Consider the following 26,875-nt stretch of genomic DNA (forward strand, 5'->3'; position numbering starts at 1 on the left):
GGGGTAGTTGGGGGGTAGGTGGGGGTAGTTAGATTAAGGGAGGGGGAAGTTTGGGGGTAGGGGTAGGTGGGGGGGGGGGGGGGTAAGTTAAGGCAGGGGGGGGGGGTAAGTTGGGGTGGTGGGGTGTAGATAGGTGGGTGGGTGGGTAGATGGTTTGGGGAGATGGGCAGTGCTGTACGAAAACAAATAGCTCTTAAAATGGTCGTAAAAATAGTAATGACATTTTAACCTTAAATTACGGCCCTCCCAGTAACCTAAACATATAAAGCACTTAAAGGACTACTTAAAGCGGCTAAGGACCTCGAATAAAAATCAATGCACGCTGAGCGCTACCTGTTTATTACATTTTTAAGGAGAAAAAGTCAAATGCGTTAGACGAAAGAGAGCAACACGACTAACACAATTGCTACAAACTTTGTTTGAGAGCAATTAAAAACCAACAAGACTAAAATATCAGATTTGATTTTTAAAGAAGTCAAAATCAAAAACTACTTCTAAGACCTCATGACACCAATTAAAATCCCTTTTTTTATTATCAACCGATGAAACCTGTGATTAATGAGGTTAGGTCACCAGACGTCAATAAGTTCAAAAAAAACTTGAAAAACTCAAAAATTCACTAATAATCTTTTCTAAAGACGGGCTGCGTATAAGTCAAAGAAACAAAAGCTATGAATTAAAACGATTTCAACAAAAAAACCTTTGTAGGAATCAATGAGATCCGTCAATAATGAAACAAAGATATAAGATAGAAAATAACGACAAAAATCTATGATATTTCTTTAAAACAATTGATATCAAAGTCACAGAAGTCATCAGCTTTGAACAGAAACAATTTAATCGACTACAATAATAAAATAACCGCTTTTAGTGACATATGAGACCTGTTTTATTGTGAACAATCTATAAGACAAGAAAACAAAAGAACAACAGAAACTCAAAACTTAACTCACAATTTATGAGACACAGTAGTTTCAAAGTCATGAAAACTAATAAACTATCAACTCGGACCTTCAATTAGGTTCTTTTGCGCTTCATTATTAATCAACGAGACCTGTTATTGATGATGTTATAGCGTGACCATATTGCGCGCAATGCAATTGAAGCTGTAACTGAGGAGGGCCTTAAGATTGAGAACCTCCCAGTACTTTATGAAAGTGTCTCCTCAAAACAGCTTCGGCGGATCGCATAGTTAGAGACCAGTGATGCTAACGGCGCTGAGAGAGCTTCTCAGCCACCAATTTCTTCTGGGCGTTACCTGCTTATCTTTTTTTATTGACGAAAAACTAAAAACGGTCAGAAGAAAAGTCGGTCAAGCAAAAAAATTGCGACAGGATTAAATTAGTTCCTATAAACTTAGTCGGCAACTTGACGGAAGATAGCCTCATATATTTTTGCAATTGATATAATCAATATCGGATCAAAACATACCCCCCATGTTAAAGAAAAATAGCTGAAAATATTTCCCACTGAAACTATGTAAGCGGCGGTCATGGAATTAGAAAGCTGGATTAAAGGGGTTGAAAACACCAAAAACTGCTTTCATGTCATCACTTTTTGCCCTCGCGGTTTTAGTGTATCGCACACTAAGAGACAAGTAAAAATTAAAAAAATTGTTCAAGTTAAGACTCTTGTCTTTTTTTGTTATTTGTTTCTCAAGACGAGAAGTCAAACGGTCAGCCACAAAATTGGTTTGAGGAACGACTGCATAAACAATTGCATTATACCGATTACGAGGACGACATTTACTAAAAGATCACCCCAAATTAAGTCGAAAAATTGAAACATACCCGGCAGATTGCCCGACAATAGCCGCTGTTGATTCCAATAAGCATGATTGGGATCGAAAGAATAGAAGCTATTGAAAAAAAAAGACTTTTGTTCAAAAACATTTTTTAAGTCCGATTTATTTTGATGGCATTTCTCCGAAGTTGAACATACTTCTGTTTCTTATAGAGAGGCTACAGGGGCTAATATCAATACCAATAAGCATAAGCGATGGTAACTAAGACTTATAGGAACGACGTTCAAATAGCGGGCATCTAAAATTGGGCTTTATGGGCTTATCCCGTTTCTATTTCTGACTTCAATATTTTGTACTGACTCTGTTCATTTTAAATTGCTTTGCTGAGCAACTGATGTTCAAATTCATTTTTAGCAGAATGAGAGAAGAGAGAAACTAGCCTAGAGAAGTCAAAAAGATTTCACGCAAAATGTCCAAAAAGCGGCAAAATGGTAAAGCGAAAAAAAGTTCGACGAAGTAAAAAAAATAGGAGCGCTATAATAGCCGGCTGAGAAGATGAGGGCGGCTATTAAAAAAACATAACCGACAAACGTCGGGCGAATTGCTCTCAAACAACCCGCGAGCGGTTGGCTTCGTCAGTAGCTATCCACAGTTTAGTGAGGCTACATTAGCTTGATTCGAATCTGTCAATTCAAATTTTTTAGCCCTTTTAGTGATTAAATCAAATAAAAAACTGATATTTTAAAAACTTGCAAAATATTGGAAAATTTATGAGAAAAGCTTCCAGATTTCGCAGAAGACTAATTTTCGTCTCTGGAGTTATGTCAATTAACCCATCTGCAAGACTTGAGGAAACAACTGCGTAAACTGCGTAAACTTCGTTGGCCAGTAATGATCGTTAAATTCAGAAAAAGACCAAGACGCATGTGTGAATAAATTGTTACATAAAAAACTGAGAGCAATTTTGCTCTGCTTCCAATAAAACATTACCTGGAAACGCAAACTAATCCACACAAAATTTCGCAATTTTTTTTGACAGTGGGTGCGAACGGTGACCATATTGCGCGCAATGTAAACGAAGCTGTAACTGAGGAGGGTCAAAAAATTAAGATTAGGAACCTCCCAGTACTTTATGAAGTTGTCTCCTCAAAAAACTTTGGTGGATTGCATAAATAGAGACCACTGATGCTTACGGCTCTGAGAGAGCTTCTCAGCTATCAAATTTCTCTGGACGTTACCTGCTTATCTTGTTTTTAATGACGAAAAACTGAAAACGGTCAGAAGAGAAGTCGGTAAGGCAAAAAAATTGCAAAAAAAGACGACAGGATAGGATTAAATTACTTCCTACAAACTTAGTCGGCAACTTGATGGAAGATAGCCTCACATATTTTTGCAATTGATATAATCAATATCGGTTCAAAATAGTTGAAAAATAGCTGAAAATATTTCCCATTGAAACTATTTTAGTGGCGGTCTTGATATTAGACTGCTGGATTAAAGGGGTTGAAAACACCATAAATTGCGTGCATGTCATCATTAATTGCCCTCGCGGTTTAAGTGTATCGCACACTAAGAGACAGGTAAATTTCATAAAAAAATGTTTAATTTTTGACTCTTGTCTTTTTCTTCTGTTATTTGCTTCTCAAGACGAGAAGTCAAACGATCAGCCACAAAAATGGTTTGAGGAACAATTGCCTAAAAATTTGCATTATTTTGGCTATGTGGACGACATTTACTAAAAGATTAGCCCAAATTCAGTCGACAAATTGCATAGAACATAACCGACTAACGTCGGACGACTTGCTCTCAAACGACCGGCGAGCAGTTGGCTTCATCAGTAGCTAGCCACTGTTTAATGAGACTAAATTTAGCTTGATTCGACTCTGCAACTTTAATTTTTGTAGCCTTGTTAGTAAATAAATAAAAAAAACTAATTTTTTAAAAATTTGCAAAATATTGGAAAAATTATAAGAAAAGCTTCTAAATTTTGCAGTGAAAATGTTCAAAACTAATTTTATTCTCTGTAGTTATGTCAAGTAACCCATCTGCAAGACTTGAAAAGCTTCGTTGGCCAGTAATGACCGTTAAACTCCGAAAAGGACAAAAACATTCCAAAGTTTTGAAAACATTTGCAAATTTTAACAAAATCTTGCTAGAATTCAAGATATTAAAGTCTTCAAAACCATTTAATTGCCTCAAGACACTATCCAACACCATTATGTCAAGTTGGAATTGATTTTACTGCTCATAAAGATCCATAAACTTGGAATAAGATAAAAAAAATTATCCGAAAGTTGGAAAAAAATTAAAATTTTATCAATAGTTGCTAAGGCTGGAGTCTTTAAACTATTGATAACCATTCCATTAACTCTAGAAGCTACGCGACAGCTTATTATCAAATTTTGGAGAATGTTCCTAGGATCTTGGTGGCGGAAAAATTAGAGATCCCTAGAAAAACTAATAATAAAAAATTCAAAAAGCTTCAAAAAACTTGTAATTCATAAAAATTGCAATTTTTTTTGAAATTGCTGATATGTATTTCATGAAAAACTTTCCTTTATATTCAGAAGCTTTGCAGTAGCTTATAATCAAAACCCAGAGGAGGTTATGTGGCTCTTGGGGCTAGAGAAGCCTAAAAAATAACAAAAAAATTCCAAAAAACTTGAAAAAAATTGCAAAATTTGTGATAATAAAAGTTGAAAACTAATCCATGGCCAAAAAATATTTTCCAAAAAATTATCATCAAACCCGACCAGGGGGTGCACCGAGGGTGCATCGGGGGGGGGGGAGTGATGAGGAGGGAGGGAGGTGGGCAACAGTCGGTGGGGGGGCAACAGCGCGGTGGGGGTTGGTGACAATAGTGGGGGTCAAAATGTGGGTGTCTTCAACCTCTAAGAACCGCCCTTCTCACCCTAAGCATAAGTCGCCAAAACAGTTTGAGCTGAAACAGAGCTGAAAGGATCTAAAAGCACTTAATGCCCGTTGGGCGCTACCTGTTTATCTTGTTATTGTGAACGCAAAGTCAAAAGCTTCAGACGAAAATTCGGTCAAGCGAAAAATCGCACAAAAATTGACCGACAGGAATAATTTAATTGCGACAAACTTCGTTTGAGAGCAATTAAAAAGTACACAGAAATAGAATAATATAATTGCTAGCAAAGTTTAAATTGATGACAATGAAACAACTAGCCGACAAATTGTCGCAAATTGTGCTCATGTAAAATAGATACAAAAAAAAATACAGATATAAATGAACAAGTTAACGACACCGCTCAAAAAACTATGCAAAAAACATTCAGCGATAACTTAATTAGTTTTGTTCAAATTAACTCCGCATTTTTATTAGTGACTTTTATTACACATATGATTACTTTGACCTTCAACTATACTGAACGGCAAAAGTAAGTTAGCACCCCTATATTCAAGAAGTAAAGCTCAATTTTTAGGCAATGTTGCTTCAATTTAACATCAAACTTCGGACACAAGTTTAACACCTTTGGTCCCCTACACTATTACACTCCTCTTCTTTTGAAATTCAAATAAAATGCAACGATCACTTTCGATAAATCCCAAAGTAAAGTGGACGTGCTCCATCGCAGTTTCACAGTAACAGGAAATGTTTTAGGAGATCGTCATTTATTCACTTTTCTCCTCTTTGTAATGTTTCACACAAGTGCAAGTTTAGCCATAATTGATCAAACCGGAAAGCATGTCTTTGTGACAATTTGCTACTGTGAAACTTGATAGAAGGTTATCAAAATTACATTGGGATTGCTGGTAAGTGAACGTTACGTTTTATCTGAACTTCATAGGTAGACGTGCGAAATAGCCTAGAGAATGAATGGTGTAAATTTTTTTCGAAGTTTGATTGTAAACCGAAGTATTTTTGCCTCAAAAATAGTATTGTTACTTTTGAAAAAGAGGGGTGCTAACTTACTTTTGCTTTTCATTATAATTCAAACTGTAATCAAGTTTAAAAGTAAAACTATCAAGTTATTGAGATAAGTAAGGAACTTAAGATCATAGTCTAATCACGCAAACGACCTAAAAACTTTTAGTGAACAAGAAATGGCGTAACGCGCGCAAATAGGAGTAAGAAGTTATACAAAACTTTTGTCCGTTTCAGCTTCTTCTCGAGCAAATGTATAACAAACATAATGGATTAACGTCGGACAAATTAGTCTCAGTGATCGGCGAGCAGTTGGCTTTCTCAGTAGCTAGCCACGGTTTATTGAGGCTAGCTTTAGCTTGATTCGAATGGGCAACTTTAGTTTTCTAGCCTTGTTAGTAAAAAAAAATCAAATAAAAAACTGATTTTTATAAAACTTGCAAGATATTGCAAAATTCAAAAAGCTTCCAGATTTTGAAATGAAAATGTTTGAACTTGTGTTTGTCCCTAGCGCTATGTCAGGTATCCTATCTGCAAGACGTGAAAACCTTTAATGGCCAGAAGTGATCGTCAAACTCATAAAAGGAGTAAAAGTATTCAAAAAATTTGAAAACAAACGCAAGTTTTAACAAAATTTTGCCAAAATTGAAGATATTAGAATCTTCAAAACCAATTCATTGTCTGAGGAGGCTATCCAGTGTCCCTGTTTTAAGATTTAAATAGTTTCACTGGTTCATGAGGAACCATAAACTTGGAACATCAAATTTTCCAAATTTTGAAAGAAATTAATTTTTATCCAAAAATTGCCGAAACTGAGTTATTGAAAAATTGATATCCATTCCATTAACTCTAGAAACTATGGGACAGTTCACCTTCAAACCTGGGGGGAGGCCCCTAGGAACCTGGTGCCGGAAAATGTTCAAAAGATTCAAAAAGTTTGAAAAAATTGCAAATATTTTTTAAAAATTGCTGATATTAAAACCTTGAAAATTATTCCACTACATCTAAAAGCTGTGCAGTAAACTGTATCAAACATTAGAGGGGGTTTTGAGGCTCTTCAAGCTGGAGAAACCTAAAAAATGCAACAATTTTCAAAAAACTTGAAAAAAATTGCAAATTGCACAAAAACTGCTAATATTTTTGATAATAAAAGTTGAAAACTATTTCATGGCCAAAAAACTTTTTTTCCAGTAACTTATTTTCAAACCCTAACGGAGATTTTCTGTTAGTTTGAAAAATCTGAATAATGACAAATAGTCGAAAAAATTGAAAAAATTTGCAAGATATGTAAAAAAAATGCTAAAATTCGTAGTGTTGAAATCTTGAAAAACATTCCATTACATTTAGAAACTATACAGTAAACTATTTTCAAACAATAGAGGAGCTTCCTCGGCTTTTGAGGCCGGAGAAACATAAAAACCGAAAAAAATTCTCAAGCAATTTGAAAAAAGCAAGTTTTTTTTAAATCGCTAAAATTGGTCATATTAAAAAACTAGAATGGTATTCCATAGCAACTAACATTTTTTCAGTAACTTATTATCATACCCTGAAGGACATTTTCTGAAAACTCGTGATGATGAAATGTTGAAACCGTTCCACTACCACTAAAAACTATGCACTAACCTATTATAAAATCATAGAGGAAGTTGCTTGACACCTAGGGCTGAAAGACATCAAAAAATGGCAAAAATGTTCAAAAGGCTGGAAAAAAGTGTGAAAATTAGTATAAAATTGCTTGTTTTTAGCGATCGGATGTTCGAACGTAGCCACGGGGGGGGGGGGTGAGGGAGACTGTGCACCAGGGGGGTGGGGGCGATGGGAAGGGATGGGGGTGGGCAACATTGGGGGTGGGGGTAACAGCGTGGTGGGGGGGGGGGGGGGGGGGGGGGCAATAGTGGGGGTCAACAGTGGGGGTGTCTTCAACCTCTAAGAACCGCCCTTAACGCAATAAGTCTAAGTCTGCAAAACAGTTTGAGCTGAAACAGAGCTGAAAGCTCCACCGCTGGGCGCTACCTGTTTATCCCGTTTTTGAGGACGAAAACTCAAAAGCGTTAGACCAAATATTGGTCAATCGAAAAACTGCATAAAAATGACCGACAGGACTAATATAATTGCTATAAAATTTTGAGAGCAATTGAAGAGAGCGTCAGATATTGAAATAAAAACAAACACAAACACCACAAAATAGCCCCGCTCAATTTAGACTTTTGCAACTATAACAAACTAACTATCGTCGGATGAATTGCTCTCGGGCAATGAGCTGGCAAAATTAATTTACATGGTATTTTGCTTAGAAATATTTTATAATTGCAAACAAATGCCGAACCCACTGAGGTTCGAATCTTCAGGACTCCAGTCCAACATCTTCAGCACTCACCACTAAACTGCAATATCGTTTCAGCACTCACCACTAAACTTCACTAAACTGCATTGATCGTTTTTTTCTCACATTCGTTTTGATTTTGGCAACAAAGTGTTTTTAAGAAAAAAAGCTGCTTAGATAACTTAAGAATCAAGAACTTAAAAACATTAAAAAGTCACTCAAGAAATCAAGAATACAGAGAATGTTCTAGAACAAAAGCAGAAAAACGCTCAAGGACAATATTTGCATAAAAAGACGCACGTTGAAAACATAAACGGCAGATAGGCGGAAAATAGTCGCCGTTGACTCCAATAAGCATTTTTGGGATTAAAAGAATAGAAGATATCGAAAAAAAAAAGATTTTTGTACAAAAACATTTTTAAAACCGATTTATTTTGATGACATTTCGTAGTTGAACATACTACTGTTTCTTAGAGAGAAGCTACAGGGGCTACTATCAATACCAATAAGAATTAGAGATGGTAACTAGAACTTATAGGAACGACGTTCAAATAGCGGGCATCAAAATTTGGGCTTTATGGGTTTATCCCGTTTCTATTTCTGACTTCAATTTTTTATACTGACTCTTCATTTTGAATTGCTTTGCTGAACAACTGATGTTCAAAATCACTTTTAGCAGAATGAGAGAAGAGAAACTAGCCTAGAGAAGTCAAAAAAATTCACGCAAAAAAGCGGCAAAATGAGGTAAAGCGAAACCTTTTTATTTGTTCGACGAAGTAAAAAAACATAGCAGAACAAGTCCTGAAACACAATTCAATTATTTGAATCAAAAACCTAGAAGTACTCTACCTGACCAGCAGATCAATTGAACAATGCAAACCAAAACACAAAGCCAAATCATCTTAAAAAATTTGAGAAACTAGTATAATCAAACAAACTAAATAAAAATATACTCATTACTAAAAATCTTGAAGCCTTTACCCTGAAGACAAAATTTGATCCCTTTTACCTATTTCAAAAAATATGCTTAAAAACATTTTGTTTTTGAAATCGGTCCAGTATTATCTCTGCAAGACCTGAAAAAAATTCATTGGCACTTGAAGTTTGATTAACTCGAAAACGATCAATTTTTCTTTAAAAAATGAAATTAATTGTAAAATCTAATGAAATATTGTCAGAAAAGCAATATTAATATCTTCAGAACCATTTCTGTGTCTCTAGGGGCTATTCAGTAACCCAATTCTAAGCCTGAAGAAATTCATTGGCTCAAATATCGATAGGCAATATTTTTTAGAAAAAAATTTGATTTCAAAAAAAAGTTTGTGCTATTAAGATGCTGAAAAATATTCAATTTCCCACTAGCAACTATTAATAAAGTACTACCAAACCTTTCATGAGGTTATCTAGCTACTGAGGCAAAAAAAAAGAATAAAAGACTATTGTTTTGAAAAAAACTTAAACATTTTTAAAATTCGAAAGCCTAAATTGTTGAAACTAATCCATTGGAACTAACAAATTCATTGAAACTAAAAACCATGGAATTGTTTTCATCAGACCGTTGTATAGAATTTTTGCATTTGAGAATGGACAAATATCGAAAATTGACAAAAAATTTAAAAAAACCTTTAAAAAGATTGCAGATTTTTGCAGAAAAATTATTCAATTCGAGAAATTAAAATGTTGAAAACCAATCCATTGTTATTAGAACCTATGCAGTTTCCTGTTATCAAACCCTAAAGGAGATTACCTGGTCCCTGAAGCTGGCAAAACTCAAAAAAGGACAAAAATTTTCACTAAACTTGAAAAAAAAATGCAAAAATTAGTATCCTTTTGCGTGTTTTTGTTTGTATTACCAAAACATACAGCCCATTAAATGATCAGAATAATTAATTTTGTCTGACAAAATGAAAATGCCTTCATCAACTTTTAAAAACCTCAACGTGAGACTAATCGAACAAAAAACTGGACTAATCTCAAAAAAACATGAAAAATTGCACCAATTTGAGCCAAAAAACTCCAAAAAATGAGCTTTTAACCTTAAATTAAGGCTATCCCAGCAGCTTCACCACTCTAAGCACTTGAAAGACTAGTAAAGACCACTTTTGGTCTCTAATGAAACTTAATGCACGCTGGGCTTTACCTGTTTATTCCGTTTTGAAAGATCAAATTCATTGAAAAATGTGTGAACACATCTTAAAAACATAGCAGGACAAGTCCTGAAATACAATTCAAAGAATTGAATGAAATACTTAAAAGTACTCTGACTGACCAGCAGATCAATCGGAAAAAAGCCAGCCAAAACACAAACAAAAATCATATTAAAAAATTGAGAAACTAAAACAATCAAACAAACTAAACAAAAACATACTCATTACTAAAACTCTTGAAGCATTTTTTCCCTCAGGCAAAATTTCATCCTTTTAAAAATACATGTTTCAAAAACATGTTTAAGACCATATTTTGTTTTTGAAATCGGTCCAGTATTATATCTGCATGACCTGAAAAAATTCATTGGCCCTTGAAGATCGATTAACTCAAAAACGACTGAAAAAAATAAAAAATGAAATCGATTGCAATATTTTACTAAGAAATGCGCTATTAATATTTCCAGAACCGTTTCTGTGTCTCTAGAGGCTATCCATTGACCCAATTCCAAGCATTAAAAAATTCATTGGCTCAAACATCGATAGGCAATAAATTTTAGAAAAAATCTCAAATTTCAAGAAATAGAAATTCGTTCTTAAAATGTTGAAAATCGTTCAATTGCCCCCTAGCAGCTATCTAATAACCTATTATCAAACTCTGGATGAGATAGCTGGCTACTGAGGCAAGAAAAACTGAATATAAAACAAATCTTTTGAAAAGACTTGAAAAAAATAGCAAATTTTATCAAAAAACTTCTAAAATTCGAAAAACTAAATTGTTGATAACAAAACTATTGAAGCCAACAACCATTCAGTAACTTTTAATCAGACAGTGGAATAGGTTTTCTGGCATTTGAAAATGGGCAAATATCCAAAATTAACAAAAACTTTAGGAAACCTTGATAAACTTGCAAATTTTATATGAAAAAATGCCAAATTTCGAGACATTAAAATGTTGAAAACCAATTCATTATTACTAGAAACCATGGAGTGCTCTATTCTCAAACCACAAAGGAAATTGCCTGGCCCTTGAAGTTGAAAAAACTCAAAAAATGACAAAAATTTTCAAAAAACTTGAAAAAAATGCAAAAATTAGTACCATTTTGCATGTTTGTATTTGTAGTACCAAAACATATAGCTCATTAAATGGTCATAACAAGTTATTTTGGCTCACAAAAAGCCTTCATCCTTTTTCAAAAACTTCAACAAAAGACTAAAACAAAAAATCAAAAAAATTACGAAAAACATGAAAAATTGCAACTTTTTGGAGCCCAAAAACACCTAAAAATGACCTTTTAACCTTGAATTAAGGTCATTCCAGCAGCTGCACCGCTCTAAGCACTTGAAAGACTAGTAATGACCACTTTGGGTCTCTAATGAAACTTAATGCACGCTTGGCTTTACCTGTTTATTCCGTTTTGAAAGATCAAATTCATTGAAAAATGTGTGAACTTATCTTAAAAACATAGCAGGACAAGTCCTGAAATACAATTCAAAGAATTGAATGAAATACTTAAAAGTACTCTGACTGACCAGCAGATCAATTGAAAAAAAGCCAGCCAAAACACAAACAAAAATCATATTAAAAAATTGAGAAACTAAAACAATCAAACAAACTAAACAAAAACATACTCATTACTAAAACTCTTGAAGCTTTTTTCCCTTAGGCAAAATTTCATCCCTTTTAAAATACATGTTTCAAAAATATGTTTAAGACCATATTTTGTTTTTGAAATCGGTCCAGTATTATATCTGCATGACCTGAAAAAATTCATTGGCCCTTGAAGATCGATTAACTCAAAAACGACCAAAAAATATAAAAAATGAAATCGATTGCAATATTTTACTGAAAAATGCGCTATTAATATCTTCAGAACCATTTCTGTGTCTCTAGAGGCTATCCATTGACCCAATTCCATGCATTAAAAAATTCATTGGCTCAAACATCGATAGGCAATAATTTTTAGAAAAAATCTCAAATTTCAAGAAATAGAAAATCATTCTTAAAATGTTGAAAATCGTTCAATTGCCCCCTAGCAGCTATCTAATAACCTATTATCAAACTCTGGATGAGGTAGCTGGCTACTGAGGCAAGAAAACCTGAATATAAAACAAATCTTCTGAAAAGACTTGAAAAAAATAGCAAAGTTTATCAAAAAACTTCTAAAATTCGAAAAGCTAAATTGTTGATAACAAAACTATTGAAGCCAACAACCATTCAGTAACTTTTAATCAGACAGTGGAATAGGTTTTCTGGCATTTGAAAATGGACAATTATCAAAAATTAACAAAAACTTTAGGAAACCTTGATAAACTTGCAAATTTTATATGAAAAAATGCCAAATTTCGAGACATTAAAATGTTGAAAACCAATTCATTATTACTAGAAACCATGGAGTGCTCTATTCTCAAACCACAAAGGAAATTGCCTGGCCCTTGAAGTTGAAAAAACTCAAAAAATGACAAAAATTTTCAAAAAACTTGAAAAAAATGCAAAAATTAGTATCATTTTCATGTTTGTATTTGTGGTACCAAAACATATAGCTCATTAAATGGTCATAACAAGTTATTTTGGCTCACAAAAAGCCTTCATCCTTTTTCAAAAACTTCAACAAAAGACTAAAACAAAAAAATCAAAAAAATTACAAAAAACATGAAAAATTGCAACTTTTTGGAGCCCAAAAACACCTAAAAATGTTTTTGGTCCTTGAATTTGGACCTTTTAACCTTGAATTAAGGTCATTCCAGCAGCTGCACCACTCTAAGCACTTGAGGGGCTACTGAAGCTCACTTTGGGCCTCTAATGCAACTTAATGCCTGCTGGGCTTTACCTGTTTATCCCGTTTTGAAAGATCAAAGTCATTGAAAAATGTGTGAACACATCTTAAAAAAAACACAGCGCCCCAATGCAATTCAAATTCTTTGAATTGTAAAAAACACAGCGTCCCAATACAATTCAAATTCTTTGAACTGTAAAAAATTAGAAGCGCTATAATAGCCGGCTGAGAAGATGGGGACGGCTATTAACAACTGCTTCACACTTGACGACAGGGTATTGAAATACTTTACTAAATATAGTATTTCGGGTGTCTTTCCCATTAAATTATTTCGGGTGTCTTTCCCATTCAATTTGGTGTCTTTCCCATTATAGCCCCCCATTATGGTATAATTACCATGTTGAGGGCTAGAGGTTATCTGACCACTAAGCTGGAGCTATTCTGGGAAAAACCCGCCATTTGACTACATAACCTAATTCAATGATCATCAAATACAATTTTTTAAAATTCTTTCGATTACAGTAGTTGCTTCAAACCTCGACCGAAACCAATTAAGAATTATTTATGGGTTCGCTATAATTACATATTTATGGGTTTGTAATGCCTACGCGCGAGCATCATTGTCTAAGTTATTATAAAAATCTTGCATGTCAACAAAAATCTTGAAAAAATCTTGCCCGTCAGCAGACCCAATTTTGAGGTACTTGAGGTACCAGAGGTAATTGACCTTTGATCCGACCACACATACCAAAAAGACATCTTATCAACCCCAAACCAGACCATTTTGTCTAAGCTTAGCTTCGCGTGAAAGTCAGGTCAGCCCCTGCAATTTTCCCTTGGGAAAGTATCAGCGTTCGTTCGAATTAGGTCGGATCAGTGGTAATTTTCGATCTGGAACTCAACCTTTGCATGATTCTGTCATTTCTACTATGTGCATGCTAAAGTGTACTAACGGCAGTCGCTAGAAGGCATAGTATGATGAACATGGCCCTGAACCCTGCTGAGTCGTAGAGGGAGGGAATTCGACACGATTTGATCTTCCTCGCCTCAGAAGGAGACAAGTACACTTTCTGATTCACCTGAAACATACGAGGGTTTACACTTCTTTCCTATTTTCTGCTTTGAATCGTTTTTGAGTGGACATTTTATCTTACCTCTGCCACCATTTCTGCCTTTCGAATGCTCTTTTGTCTGTGTAAATGGACCCAGCTTTGTACATTGCGACAGAAATGGACGGCAGGAATTGAAGCTTTTGCGACTGTAGACAAAACAAAGTTCCACTGACAACTGAAAAGAAAAAACGCGCAATCTAAAGTAGTAGATAACTTATCTATCGACTCAATAAGCTCAAGGTACTGCAGAAAACAGCCAAATTATTTTTACATTAAAGGCGTTAATGAGAGAACTCAGCAAAATTTTAACAACTTTTGATTTAAAAAATGACGCCTCGTTCTTTGAAGCAACTTTGAAACAACTCATTATGAAATGGATTGTACACATAAATGCTTTGTAAAGCTGTTGTCCAGTGAAACGAAATTTGACGCAGTACATCTCGAAGACAAAATAACTCAATAAAACTTATGATTTTTTTGAAACTTTTAAGCTTTCGGCATAGATGAATCACATTATCCCGAAAGCTTAAAAGTTTCAAAAATTGTGCCAATTTTCAAGGCTGGAGATCCAAATGAGCCTAACAATTACAGACCAATTTGTTTAGTACCAATTTTTGGCAAAATTTTATTAAACGAAGACTGATGCCATATCTGCTGAAAAACAAAATTCTCTCCAGAAAACAATTTGGTTTCCTGAGTAAGAGATCAACGGTCGATGCCTTAACAGAAATGCGGGAAAACATTTAGAGATTAAGGGAGAAAAGCTTTCTGGCTCATTTTACCTTGCTTGACCTCTCAAAAGCATTTGATACTGTTGACCACAGCATATTGCTAGACAAATGTTCCAGATATGGCCTGAGAGGCAAACACGAAGAGTTACTCAAGTCTTATCTTAAAGATCGCAAACAATTCTTTCGACATAAAGGACAATCTTCCTCAACTTAAGAAATTGAGTGCGGAGTCCCTCAAGGATCAGTATTGGGTCCACTTCTGTTTCTAATATACATAAACGATATCGTAGACATACCGAAGCACAATAGTATTCTGTTATACGCAGATGACAATCATATTAGGCAAATATGAGCAAACTGAACATACAAATGATCTGAAATTGATTTCCAGCTGGCTAGAGAGTAACAAATAACAAACTGACACCGAAAAATAGAAAAGCACAACTACTTCTGCTAGGACCCAATAATTTATCAGACAAAAAACTTATTTGGAAAGGGGAAGAAGGAGAGGAGAGCAAATGTGTTAAATACTTAGGTGTTAAAATTGACAACAAACTCACATATGAAGAGCACATAGAATATGTTCAAATGAAATGCAACCAATACATTTCTATTTTATATCAAACTAAGAAAAATCTGCAAAGAAAATTAATTCTGAAAATTTATAAACAATACGTTCAACCACAGTATCAGTACGGAGTTCTAATATATGGCACGGCAAACAAAAGTGTTCTTGGAGGACTACAACATCAACAAAATTTCCATATCAGAATAGTTTTTGGGTTCCCAAACTTAAAGAAGTTCGTAGTTGTAGATCAAGAAACAAAATTCCATCAATATTTGAGCTTACAAGTGTACGAACTTCTGGAACTTTTTATCAAAAGTAATAAGAATAGAGCATCCTAGTGAATCTATTGATTCGTTTATAAATGACAAGGAAATCGACAAATCATTCGACACTGAACGACACTGAACGGAGAATCAAAACAATACCTCTCATAGAAAAATTAACACGCAAGAAACAGAAACTAAACTCAGTTCGATTGAGAATACTCTACAATAGCCTATCCACTCTAGACTTTGATATAATAAAGAGTTTGAGAATCTGCGAAGAAAAGAATTAAAAACATAGCTGGCAGATTGTCAGAAACTAGCCGCAAGATTTTCGTCGATCGGCAGTCTAAAAAAAACAGTAAAAAAGACAGACCAAAAAATTGGTCTTTTCATTGAAGGCTGATATGTTATATTTTGATTAAAAATCCGTATAACTTTATAATGCTCCTGTTAGCTGCTCTTAAATAGCCTTCAATCAGAGTGAAACCCACCCATTTGACCTTATCTCTGCGAATTAAAGTATATAAAAAGCAATTTCAAAGTGAAGAGGTCATTTTTGAGAGTGAGGTAAGTCAAGTGTGACCAAAAATTTAATCACTCAAATGAATAAAAAATCTCGCTCCACTAAGATCAAAAAATGACATCACTTACGCAATTCAATTGAAATTGCATGAGCGAATGAACAAAAAGCAGATTTGAAGTGGTTCTTACGTCATATGGTCGTAATAATAATAATCTTGATGACGAAAAAGAAACGTAACAGGACAGGTCCTGAAATGTAATTCAAAAAATTGTTATAATTTATGACCTAAAAATCGTTGATTCCGCTTTAAAATGCAAATGAGGGCTGTTGGGAATGAGACTAAGCAATAAAATAACACCAGAACAACGAAAACAAGCAAGAGTAAAGAATCACCTTTTGTTTTTTTGAAAAGACAGGATCAACATCAAAAAACAACTGCTATGAGCTCAAAAAGACTACTATGTTCATTTAATTGTCATTAACAACCTGTTAATTTATTGAATGTCCATGAGTACTCTCACTAATAATATTAAACAGTAAGACAAAATACTAAAAATCGCTATAAAACTTGCCGAAACTCTTAGTAAACACTGAGTATAAAAGTCACAGAACGCAACAACTACTGAAGGACACAGTTACATCAATCATTAGAGTCCTCAATGACCACTTTTGAGACCTGTCATCAATGAGATTAAGTGATAAGACAGCAATAAGTACAACAAAATCTAGGAAAACTAAAAAAAAATGCTAAGATATTTAAAAAAAAAAACGAACAAGCCTATAAGTTACAAAAAGCAAAAGATATGAACTGAAATAATTTATGTTAATGAAAACTCTTTTAGCAACCAATGAGACTTGTTGATAATGAGCAATAGATTAGTATTTATATAGCAATTAATAGCCGCAATAGATTCGTAGACCGGCAGTCTAAAAAACAGTAAAAAAGACAGACCAAAAAAATCGTCTTTTCATTGAAGGCTGATCTGTTATTTTGATTAAAAATCTGTATAAATTATTGCTGCTTCTTTTCGCTGATCTCAAATAACCTTCATTTAGAGTGACACACACCCATTTGGCCTTATCTCTTTGAATTAAAGTAAATAAAAATCAATTTCAAAGGGAGGAGGTCATTTTTGAGTGAGGTAAGTCAAGTGTGACCAAAAATTTAATCACGCAACTGAACAAAACATAGCTGGCAGATTGCCAGAAAATAGCCGCAATAGATTCGTAGATCGGCAGTCTAAAAAAACAGCAAAAAGACAGACACAAAAAATTTGTCTTTTCATTGAAGGCTGATATGTTATATTTTGATTAAAAATCTGTATAAAGTTATTGCTGTCTCTATTAGCTGGTCTCAAATAGCCTTCATTTAGAGTTACATACACCCATTTGACCTTATCTCCTTGAATTAAAGTAAATAAATTCAATTTCAAAGTGAGGAAGTCAATTTTGAGAGTGAGGTAAGTCAAGTGTGACCAAAAATTTAATCACACGCATGAACAAAAAAACTCGCTCCTCTAAGAGCGAAAAATGACGTCAAACATGCAATGCAGTTGAATTTGCATGAACGAATGAACAAAAAGTGGCTGTGACGTCATATGGTCGTAACAAAAATCATGACGACGAAATAAAAAAAACCAAGAGAAGGCCAATAATAGCCCCAGCTATCGCTGTGCGGCTATTAAAAAAACTCGCTCCACTAAGAGCGAAAAATGACGTCACACATTCGATTCAGTTGAAATTGCATGAACGAATGAACAAAAAGTGGCTGTGACGTCATATGGTCGTAACAAAAATCATGACGACGAAATAAAAAAAAACAAGAGAAGGCCAATAATAGCCCCAGCTATCGCTGTGCGGCTATTAAAAACTGCTACACTCCTTTTTGGACAATTACGTAATCGATTCCGATTTTTTTGGAAACTTGTTTTGTTAGTATGCTCGATAACAAAGAACGTGTTTTTTTTTTAAAAAAAAAGAAAAAACTTTTTTATGTTAGACACACTTTAACATTTGGTGCGTAAAGTTGGCTTATCAAATCCTCCTTTTTTCCCTATTCATCTTGAATGGTCTCAGTATAAGTAACTAAATAAAACTTGATCATATAATCTAATTTTGAATAGCTCTGTAACGGTGCTGAAACAGGCAAATTGCCTCTCATCATTCGTTCAGTACGACGCTTTACACTCTAATATGGTTTAATTATTCGAAGCTTGAATATTTGTTACTGAAAACACATTTATTATGGAAGAACCTATGATATGTTGGATCATCTCATTTTGGTAAAATTTTTAGAGCTAAGTTCAAAGCGTTGATAGTTTGAGATTGAAACTTGAAGCCACATCCTTAGCTAAGTGGACTGAGCTATAAGTGTATTCAGCTATGTAAACAAGTATACCTGGCATTTGTGAGGGGCATGAGACTAAAAAGCGGAGAGCCACAGATGAGCCAGAGACAGACCCAGTGCCACGCCAGGTAGTCGTAGAACACATCGAACACCGCCTCAAACTTATCGAAGCTCTTCAAACATGCCATTCTGGTAAAAAAAAAACTAACTGTATCAAAAGCACGAGGATAAAATTCCAAAGGCTTCTGTTGTCCTTTACATTTTAAGAACGGCCGAATTTTTACACCTTACAGTTCAATATTTCTGAACCCGATAAACGGAAGCTTAGTTTGTAAATCCATGTTGTAATCTGTATTCTTTCAGTTGGAACATAATCTATCTCTGACTATTTTTAGAATCCACAGCCTTGACTGTAGAAAAAATTCTGAACCAACCTAATGCAAAGATTTACAAATAGTTCACTATAACTGAGAATCTAACTTCTGAAAGACCCAAAAAATCTAGATGCGGTCATCAATGTTGACTAAAATTATATTCGTTTCTACTTCCTAAACGGTTCAAATGGTTCTGACCCAAGTAGGATACATGAGAGTAGGATGAAGATGCCAATGGATATAGCAGCGATCCAGTACATGTCAAAGGTAGTGCTCTTATCTAAAAACAGTTGGTTCGCATCTTTTGCCTCAGGGGTGTAGCAGGTCTCGGGATCTCGGTGCTGTCTCTTGTAGTCCGCCAACTGGCCTACGCGACAAGGCACGCAGTCCTCTAGAACAACACAAACATTACTGACTACCACCTGAACAATCGCTCTCCAACGATTCAAGTGGGTCAAGAATTAATGAATTAATGAATGAATGAGAAAATCCCAACAAAAGTGGTGCATCTTGAATTATTGGCAATTATAAACTATTTGCCAGAGGTGTGTTTTCAGTTCTGATTTGAATTCACAAGAAGACACAAGCGACTACATTAAGGGCTTCAAATTTTGCTATGTCGACAAATGTTTAGTGGGCAAGAATAGGTGCAGTTCGATATTTTCAAGGATTTCACAATATGAAGAAACAAAACATTTTTACGCTCTTTCTTACAAATAATTAAATTTTTGGTAAACCAAACCGAAGAAACCGAAAAAACAAAAAACCGTCGGACGCAATGTTTTTCAACGACAGGCGATTGTTTGGCGTTAGCTAGTCGAGGCATACTGGGTACCAGGACGGTGTATTTAATTGAAACACTTTGCTTACCAAAGTGTGATGGTCTGCTTGAGCGCGCAAAGTGTGTGCGTGTGTTTGTTCGTATATGTGTGTGAGTATGTGTGTGCGTTGTGTGTTGTGTCTCTGTGTATTTGTGGGTGTGTGTTTGTGTGTTTATGTGTGTGTGTGTGTGTGTGTGTGTGTGTGTGCGCGCGTGCGTGTGCGTATGTGTGTACGTGTGCGTTCTTGTATCTGCATGAGTGTGTGTTTTTGTGTATATATATATATGTGTGTGTGACCTTTAAATAAGTTCTTGATCAGTTCTGTAGAAAAAGTTTTTTTTTGGTTGAATTAACAACTTAATTCAATTCAATGCTGCAGATTTTGTTTTGCAAAGTTCGATTCAAGGCTTAATGTTGAAAAGAATGTGGAGAAGTTAGTTTTTCAGCAACTTGAGTTATGTAAAATGTAGTTGAGACGTGCTGTAGCCAATTTTTAAGTCTGCAGAAACAATATGCCTATAATTGGGTTCGAATATAGCTTTCCAGATAGCTCTAGATTGTTATAATTTATTCGGCTGTACTTGTGTTTGATTTTAGGTAGACAACCGTTAAAATCCAGTTTTCAACGTTTTTAATCATCAGTTTTGAACAAATGACTGCTGCGAATCTTTTGTACTAGTTTTGCCTGTTCTCCCTTCCTCACGACAACGCCTCGTTTTGGTTTTACCTATTGCAGGTTGTTATCTTCTGGTATCCATCAATTGAGATGCAGTTTGTGTTATAGCTGTCTGCAAGCTACGTTTCATTAAAGCATAATGCTAATGGTGAAGTATTCTGCTGCATTAAAAAAACATACCCGGCAGATTGCCGGAAAATAGCCGCCGTTGATTCCAATAAGCATGACTGGGATTGAAATAACAGAAGATATTGAAAAAAAAAAGATTTTCGTACAAAAACATTTTTTAAAGTCCGATTTATTTTGATGGCATTTCGTAGTTGAACATACTTCTGTTTCTTAGAGAGAGGCTACAGGGGCTACTATCAATAACAATCAGCATTAGAGAGAGGTAACTAATACTTATAGGACCGACGTTCAAATAGCGGGCATCTAAAATTGGGCTTTATGGGTTTATCCCGTTTCTATTTCTGACTTCAATTTTTTATACTGACTGTTCATTTTGAATTGCTTTGCTGAGCAACTGATGTTCAAAATCACTTTTAGCAGAATGAGAGAAGAGAGAAACTAGCCTAGAGAAGTCAAAAAGATTTCACGCAAAATGTTGAAAAGGCGGCAAAATGAGGTAAAGCGAAACATTTTTTTATTCGACGAAGTAAAAAAAAAAAATAGGAGCGCTATAATAGCCGGCTGAGAAGATGAGGGCGGCTATTAATTATAAGATGATCTAAATTTTATTGATTGATTTAATATTTTGCAGTTTACTGTGGCTTTTTATATTAGGTTTTTGAAGTTCCTGAACACTTTTGTCCCACTTATTGTCTTGTGTATAAATTTGAAGGTTTTCCCTCAGGAATTCACTTATGACATCAATGCTAGCTATCATCAACATTTTTGTCTCAAAAACGGATGTAGGCCAAGACAAAAATTGCTAGGAGCTGCAACACACCATTGGCTGTGGATATCTCGAGACATTGGGCTTCCTTAAATGGTTTTGGTTATAGGTCTCATTTCATTATGCTGCGGTTATAGTTTTTGATAATGGGAGAAAATAGTTTGCAAATGGGTTACAATTTCAACGTTGTTTGATTTCTTTAATAGTTCTGAAATATTCGTAACGATGATGATGGAATGGAAAATTGTGCTGTATAGCAGCAGAAACGAGTGTCTTCAAATTTGAAAAAGGGCTAAAGTTCTGTAATTTTGACTAGGAAGTTGACCGCCCTCCAAATTTCCATTATAGTCTGTTTTGTTAAAATTATTCAATTTGGGTTCAGGTCCGGGCCTGTTGTATTGCATTGACCTCATTAGAAAATCATGCTTTGTTGTATAACAATTTAATGTGTAAACAAACCCAGCTGAAACCGGTCGAGTTTTTCAAGGTGCTGATAGGAAGCTTAAGTTTCAGGGAATCTGTTTCAACCGAGTGTTAGCTAAGCGTAACAGCAAAGATTTAAACAAAAAAAAATGTGAATTCGATTTTGGCATTTTCTCGGTATACCATCGCCAACTGAGTACAGCAACCGAAATTTGCTATACTAAGTATTGAAACCCATCGTATTACGTATGAGGGTGCATGGGGGTGGTTGGGGCAAACTTTGACTCGTTTCCATTATAAGCCTCCCGTTGAGGTTATAGACAAGCATTAGGGTTTTGTTACAGTAATTGCAGTAATTAAGGGTCTAAGCTCTCTAGAATGAGACGGAGTGTTTATGATCCGGAGGAGCCCGAGTATGTTTCTTAACATTTTGTTAAGATTCGACCGTAGAGGGCATTTGTTAACTTTCATAAATTGACTTTTCTGTGGTCACACATAATTAACAAGTCAACAAAAAGTGGCAGCAATACTTTCATAAGAAATTCGAAAGTCTTTTGTCTATTTTTTCTTTACGGGGATGGAGGACATTTCCCTGTCTGAGTTAAATTACAAATTTTATCCCAAATAGTTTTGATGCGTTACTAAAATTATATATGCTCGTTTTCACAAAAAGAGAACCGCAAAAAACCGCTACCGACATTGTAGAAACTGATCAAAGGATTGATAGAAGGCTGAAGGCGGGGTAGAATATTTTTCAGAGGTTTTAGTTGTCAGATGGGGATCAAACATTATTTTTTAATTTCTGATTGACCAATCAAACGATTCCATTTAAGTTATGAAACTATATTCGACAAGCGAACTCTTAGTTTGAGCTTTTACGCAAACTTTTACTGTAAACTTAGTCCTGAGCGTACAGTAAAGTTTAGAGGTGAGTTAATTTAACCATTGCCACACATGTTTTGATCACAGCTCATGGACAATCATGTTGTCGTAAAAAAAGAGGATCATGGCTGCAAAAACATTGTATTTGAGAGGTAATAATTACTGTTTCTGACAGACAGCTTTCGGTAGTGTTTGGGACATGTGATGCAGAGACGGCACTGTCCCTCTAAGTGGAACTCTGGTGGCTCGTAGCTCACTTGGGAGTGGTCTTCATCTTGGGAACACCACATTTTACACTCCACGTCTCTCACTGTGTGGTCAGTCCTGTTCAGCCACTCCGCAATCTATCAACACCCCATTTACTACACCTTATTTCGTACACCCAATAATAATTCCTAATTGATAACTTGGAGTCAGAAGGACGAAATTGAAACCAAAGGCTATTAATAGGATGTCACATACATAAATCAAATAAGGGATATCACCTGTCAACATAGGCTGAGGTCCCGCGCTACGTTGAATCAGAATTTAGCGAATAACGAACCCTCTACTCTTGCTATACCTTTCTTTCTTATGACGATATTTTTGCTATTTTTTGAAAAGGACTAATAAATTAGTATATTAGCATAGAAATCGATCACGTTTCATGTTCACCTAATAGGTTCAAGCTTTTTCATCGCTCAGATAAAGGAAACTTGACATAAATTGCCATGCCGTGAAAGATCTTCTTAAAAGTTTGGTTCATTTGTTGGTCAAAAAAGTTTCGGGAGCTGAGTTTAGTAAAAATTTCTTGATAATTCTTAAACATACCCGGCAGATTGCCGGAAAATAGCCGCCGTTGATTCCAATAAGCATGATTGGGATGGAAAGAATAGAAGCTATTGAAAAAAAAAGACTTTTGTACAAAAACATTTTTTAAGTCCGATTTATTTTGATGGCATTTCGTAGTTGAACATACTTCTGTTTCTTAGAGAGAGGCTACAGGGGCTACTATCAATAACAATAAGCATTAGAGATGGTAAATAAGACTTATAGGAACGACGTTCAAATAGCGGGCATCTAAAATTGGGCTTTATGGGATTATCCCGTTTCTATTTCTGACATCCATTTTTGTACTATCTCTGTTCATTTTGGATTGCTTTGCTGAGCAACTGATGTTCAAAATCACTTTTAGCAGAATGAGAGAAGAGAGAAACTAGCCTAGAGAAGTCAAAAAGATTTCACGCAAAATGTTGAAAAGGCGGCAAAATGAGGTAAAGCGAAACATTTTTTTATTCGACGAAGTAAAAAACATAGCAGGACAAGTCCTGACGTACAATTCAAAGAATTTTCATTGACTAAACAGAAAAACTAGACCTAGAATCGACTATGAGTGAATTGAGAAATCAATTTAAAAAAAAAATCAGACAAAAAAAATAAGAAAAAAACAGAAAATCGATGTCAAAATTCCGCATATGAACAAAAAAACCACTAGCGAGAAATAAAACTTTAATTCAAACAAAAAACTCGGCCTAGAAAGAGCTGTGAATGGATTGGGAAAACCATTTAGAAAAAAATCTGATCCAAAAAATCGAAAAAACAGTAAAAATTAGAGTGAAATTGCCGCATATGAACAAAAAAACCACTAGCGAGAAATAAAACTTTAATTCAAACAAAAAACTCGGCCTAGAATGAGCTGTGAATGGATTGGGAAAACCATTTAGAAAAAAATCCGATCCAAAGAATCGAAAAAACAGTAAAAATTAGATTGAAATTGCCGCATGTGAACAAAAAACCACCACCGAGAAACCGAATTTTTGTTCAAACACCGTTTTCTCGCTCTACTTTAAAATTAGTGCGAAAAAAATTCACGCAGCAAAACCACTCGCTTTTTCGCTCCATTTCCTGTTTCGGCGTGACCAAAATCACTACTCCAATTTGACTTCAAAAATCATGAAAATGTGTTAACAGATCTTAAAAAAAAGACAGCGCCCCAATACAATTCAAATTCTTTGAATTGTAAAAAAAATAGGAGCGCTATAATAGCCGGCTGAGAAGATGAAGGCGGCTATTAATAACTTCTGACAAATCTTGGTCTATCTTATGATTTCGCGTTTTGTGCAAAATCTGGTTTAAAGGTGCTACTTGGTTTTTTTTACAACATGGTATGTCTTGTGAGATGTTTTGGTATGTCATGGTTAATCTTTCTTGGTTATCTTACAAGATTAATGGTAAATATAGGATTCTAGCGAAACTTCGGTGAATTGAACGGAGCATGGTAATGCGTAGTGAAAATCTTCTGAAGTGAGATTGAATCTTATAATTACCATTACTTACAAGATCTTATTTCTTGATAACCATGCAAAGATCTCGCAATTTCGCACATCTCTTGATGTTTTCTTGCCATGCAACATACGGAAAAATTAATCATGTTTTCGTATGCTTCTTACCAAAGCCATCAAGTTTCCACTTGAGCAGGCTCAAAAGTTTTCTGAAACAATAAGTTTGTTGTTTGATTCTGTTATATTCTCTTCACGGCGTAAGACGATTATAGGATTAGGAAGTTGACAAACTTAGAAATAGTTAAACTTTTTAACTTAAACTGTGGAGCATCTTTTTGGAACTGAACAACTGAGAAACCTTTTGGATTCTGGGATGCTTGCTTATCTTGTATGCAATTGAATCAGTCTGGTTTGTTATGAAGTCTTTTGAGTCCAGGGGATAGACTTCAGCATAGCACAGTGACACCGTCAATTTGCATGCTGTGATAACTGCGGAGATTCCTTTCACGTCAAATAGACTGAAATGAAAAAAAGGAGTTGTAGTGAAAGTTTGTAATTTTCACAATCTGTTACATACTTTTGTTGTCAATTGAATGCGCTGAACGTGGCTTATGTATGGAAGATGATTCGAAACGCTCATGTGCAAGTTTGAACAGAACGACTACCGTCAGACTGATTGCTCTCGAACAACATCCAAGGGATCGGCTTTGGAAGTAGCTGGTTTAAAAACAGGGAAGGTAATCTCAGAGAATGTGTGTGTGCGTGCGTGCGCGCGCGCGCGTGTGTGTGTGTGTGTGTGTGTGTGCGTGCGTGCGTGCGTGCGTGTGTGTGTGTGTGTGTGTGTGTGTGTGCGTGTGTTTGTGCGTGTGTGTGTGTGTGTGTGCGTGTGTGTGTGTGTGTGTGTGTGTGTGTGTGTGTGTGTGTGTGTGTGTGTGTGTGTGTGTGTGTGTGCGTGCGTGGTGTATGTGTGTGTGTGTGTTGGGGAGGAGGAATATCTTTAAGGCATAACTATCTACATTTTCAAGCGTTTCCAGTGCTGTTTTGCTTAAACGTACACTTAGAGCTTGGTAAAGCTCTAAAAGAGCTAGTCGGAGTCTAAATGACACCGGTTTCTACCAGTTTTTAAAGACGATAAGTTAGCTCAAATTGTTCAAGCGAGATAAAAAAGGTTCTAGCTGTAAATCAAAACAGAGTAATGCAAGACTTTGCATAGAACCCAAAAAGATTTAAAATAAGCGCTTCAAGCTTCCCTCGAGAGCAATTGAAAATTCCATATATCTACGGTGCTAGATTTTGAAAACACTGCTGGAAAATTTCCAACAAAGAGCGAAGAAAGAAAACTTCAGTTTTGTTACAAAATATTGCCGAGATGTCATACAGGCTAACGCGGAAATTTTAAAAACACATTTATTTAAAGCACTTTGCGAGGTAAGTCACGAGTCAAACGTGAAAAATCATATACATCGAATGGACTATGACTGGATTGAAAAATCCATTCTGAAAAAAAAGTCAGATAGAAAATTCGAATAAACCACAAAGATCAGAGTTAAAATGCCGCATGAAAACAAAATATCCAATAGCGAGAAAGCGAGGTTTTTTTTAATCAAATGCCGCTTCCTCACTCCGCTTTAAAATTAGAACAGAAAAGTTAACGCCGCAAAACCACTCGTTTTTTGTATCCACTTCCTGTTTCGGCGTGATTAAAATCCTTACTTCATTTCACTTCAAAAATCATTAAAATTTATGAACAGATCTTTAAAAAAGACAGCGCTTTGAGTTGTAAAAAAGAAGAGTGCCTAAATAATAGCCGTTAAGAGGCTGACGGCAGCTATTAAAATCTTTAAAAAAGCAGAGCATACCCAAATACGAAATTTGTTAAAAAAATAAATTAATTTCATATCAATAATCTGATTCACTTACGTAAAATTAGAAAACAACAAAACAAGTCATTAATGACACAAAGTCATAAGACAAAAATGACCAAATGCAGACAAAACTTAAACAGTTTTTTAAAATTATTTGTGCCTAATTAAAAACCAATCAATATACACTATAGAACCTCATAGGGTTTCGACTTCACAGGGTTTCGAACCTCTTTCGAACCTTAGACCTCCAAAAA

General features: G+C 35.1%; 1 protein-coding gene across 2 annotated transcripts in view; it reads right to left on the reverse strand.

Annotated features, from left to right (window-relative positions):
* The window catches only part of LOC142351456 (uncharacterized), a 285,637-nt gene that overhangs the window by 50,802 nt on the left and 207,960 nt on the right, over window positions 1–26,875 (reverse strand). For both annotated transcript variants that reach the window (XM_075403485.1, XM_075403476.1), the window contains 6 exons: window positions 25,115–25,274; window positions 22,659–22,839; window positions 18,997–19,189; window positions 18,476–18,613; window positions 14,032–14,164; window positions 13,831–13,956 (listed from right to left, as the gene is read on the reverse strand). In XM_075403485.1, the coding sequence (XP_075259600.1) occupies window positions 13,831–13,956; window positions 14,032–14,164; window positions 18,476–18,613; window positions 18,997–19,189; window positions 22,659–22,839; window positions 25,115–25,274 (931 nt within the window). The remainder of the gene's footprint in view (window positions 1–13,830; window positions 13,957–14,031; window positions 14,165–18,475; window positions 18,614–18,996; window positions 19,190–22,658; window positions 22,840–25,114; window positions 25,275–26,875) is intronic.

The sequence above is a fragment of the Convolutriloba macropyga genome, chromosome 1 (genome assembly GCF_964194025.1).
Source record: "Convolutriloba macropyga chromosome 1, txConMacr16.3, whole genome shotgun sequence".
Classification (NCBI taxonomy): domain Eukaryota; kingdom Metazoa; phylum Xenacoelomorpha; order Acoela; family Convolutidae; genus Convolutriloba; species Convolutriloba macropyga.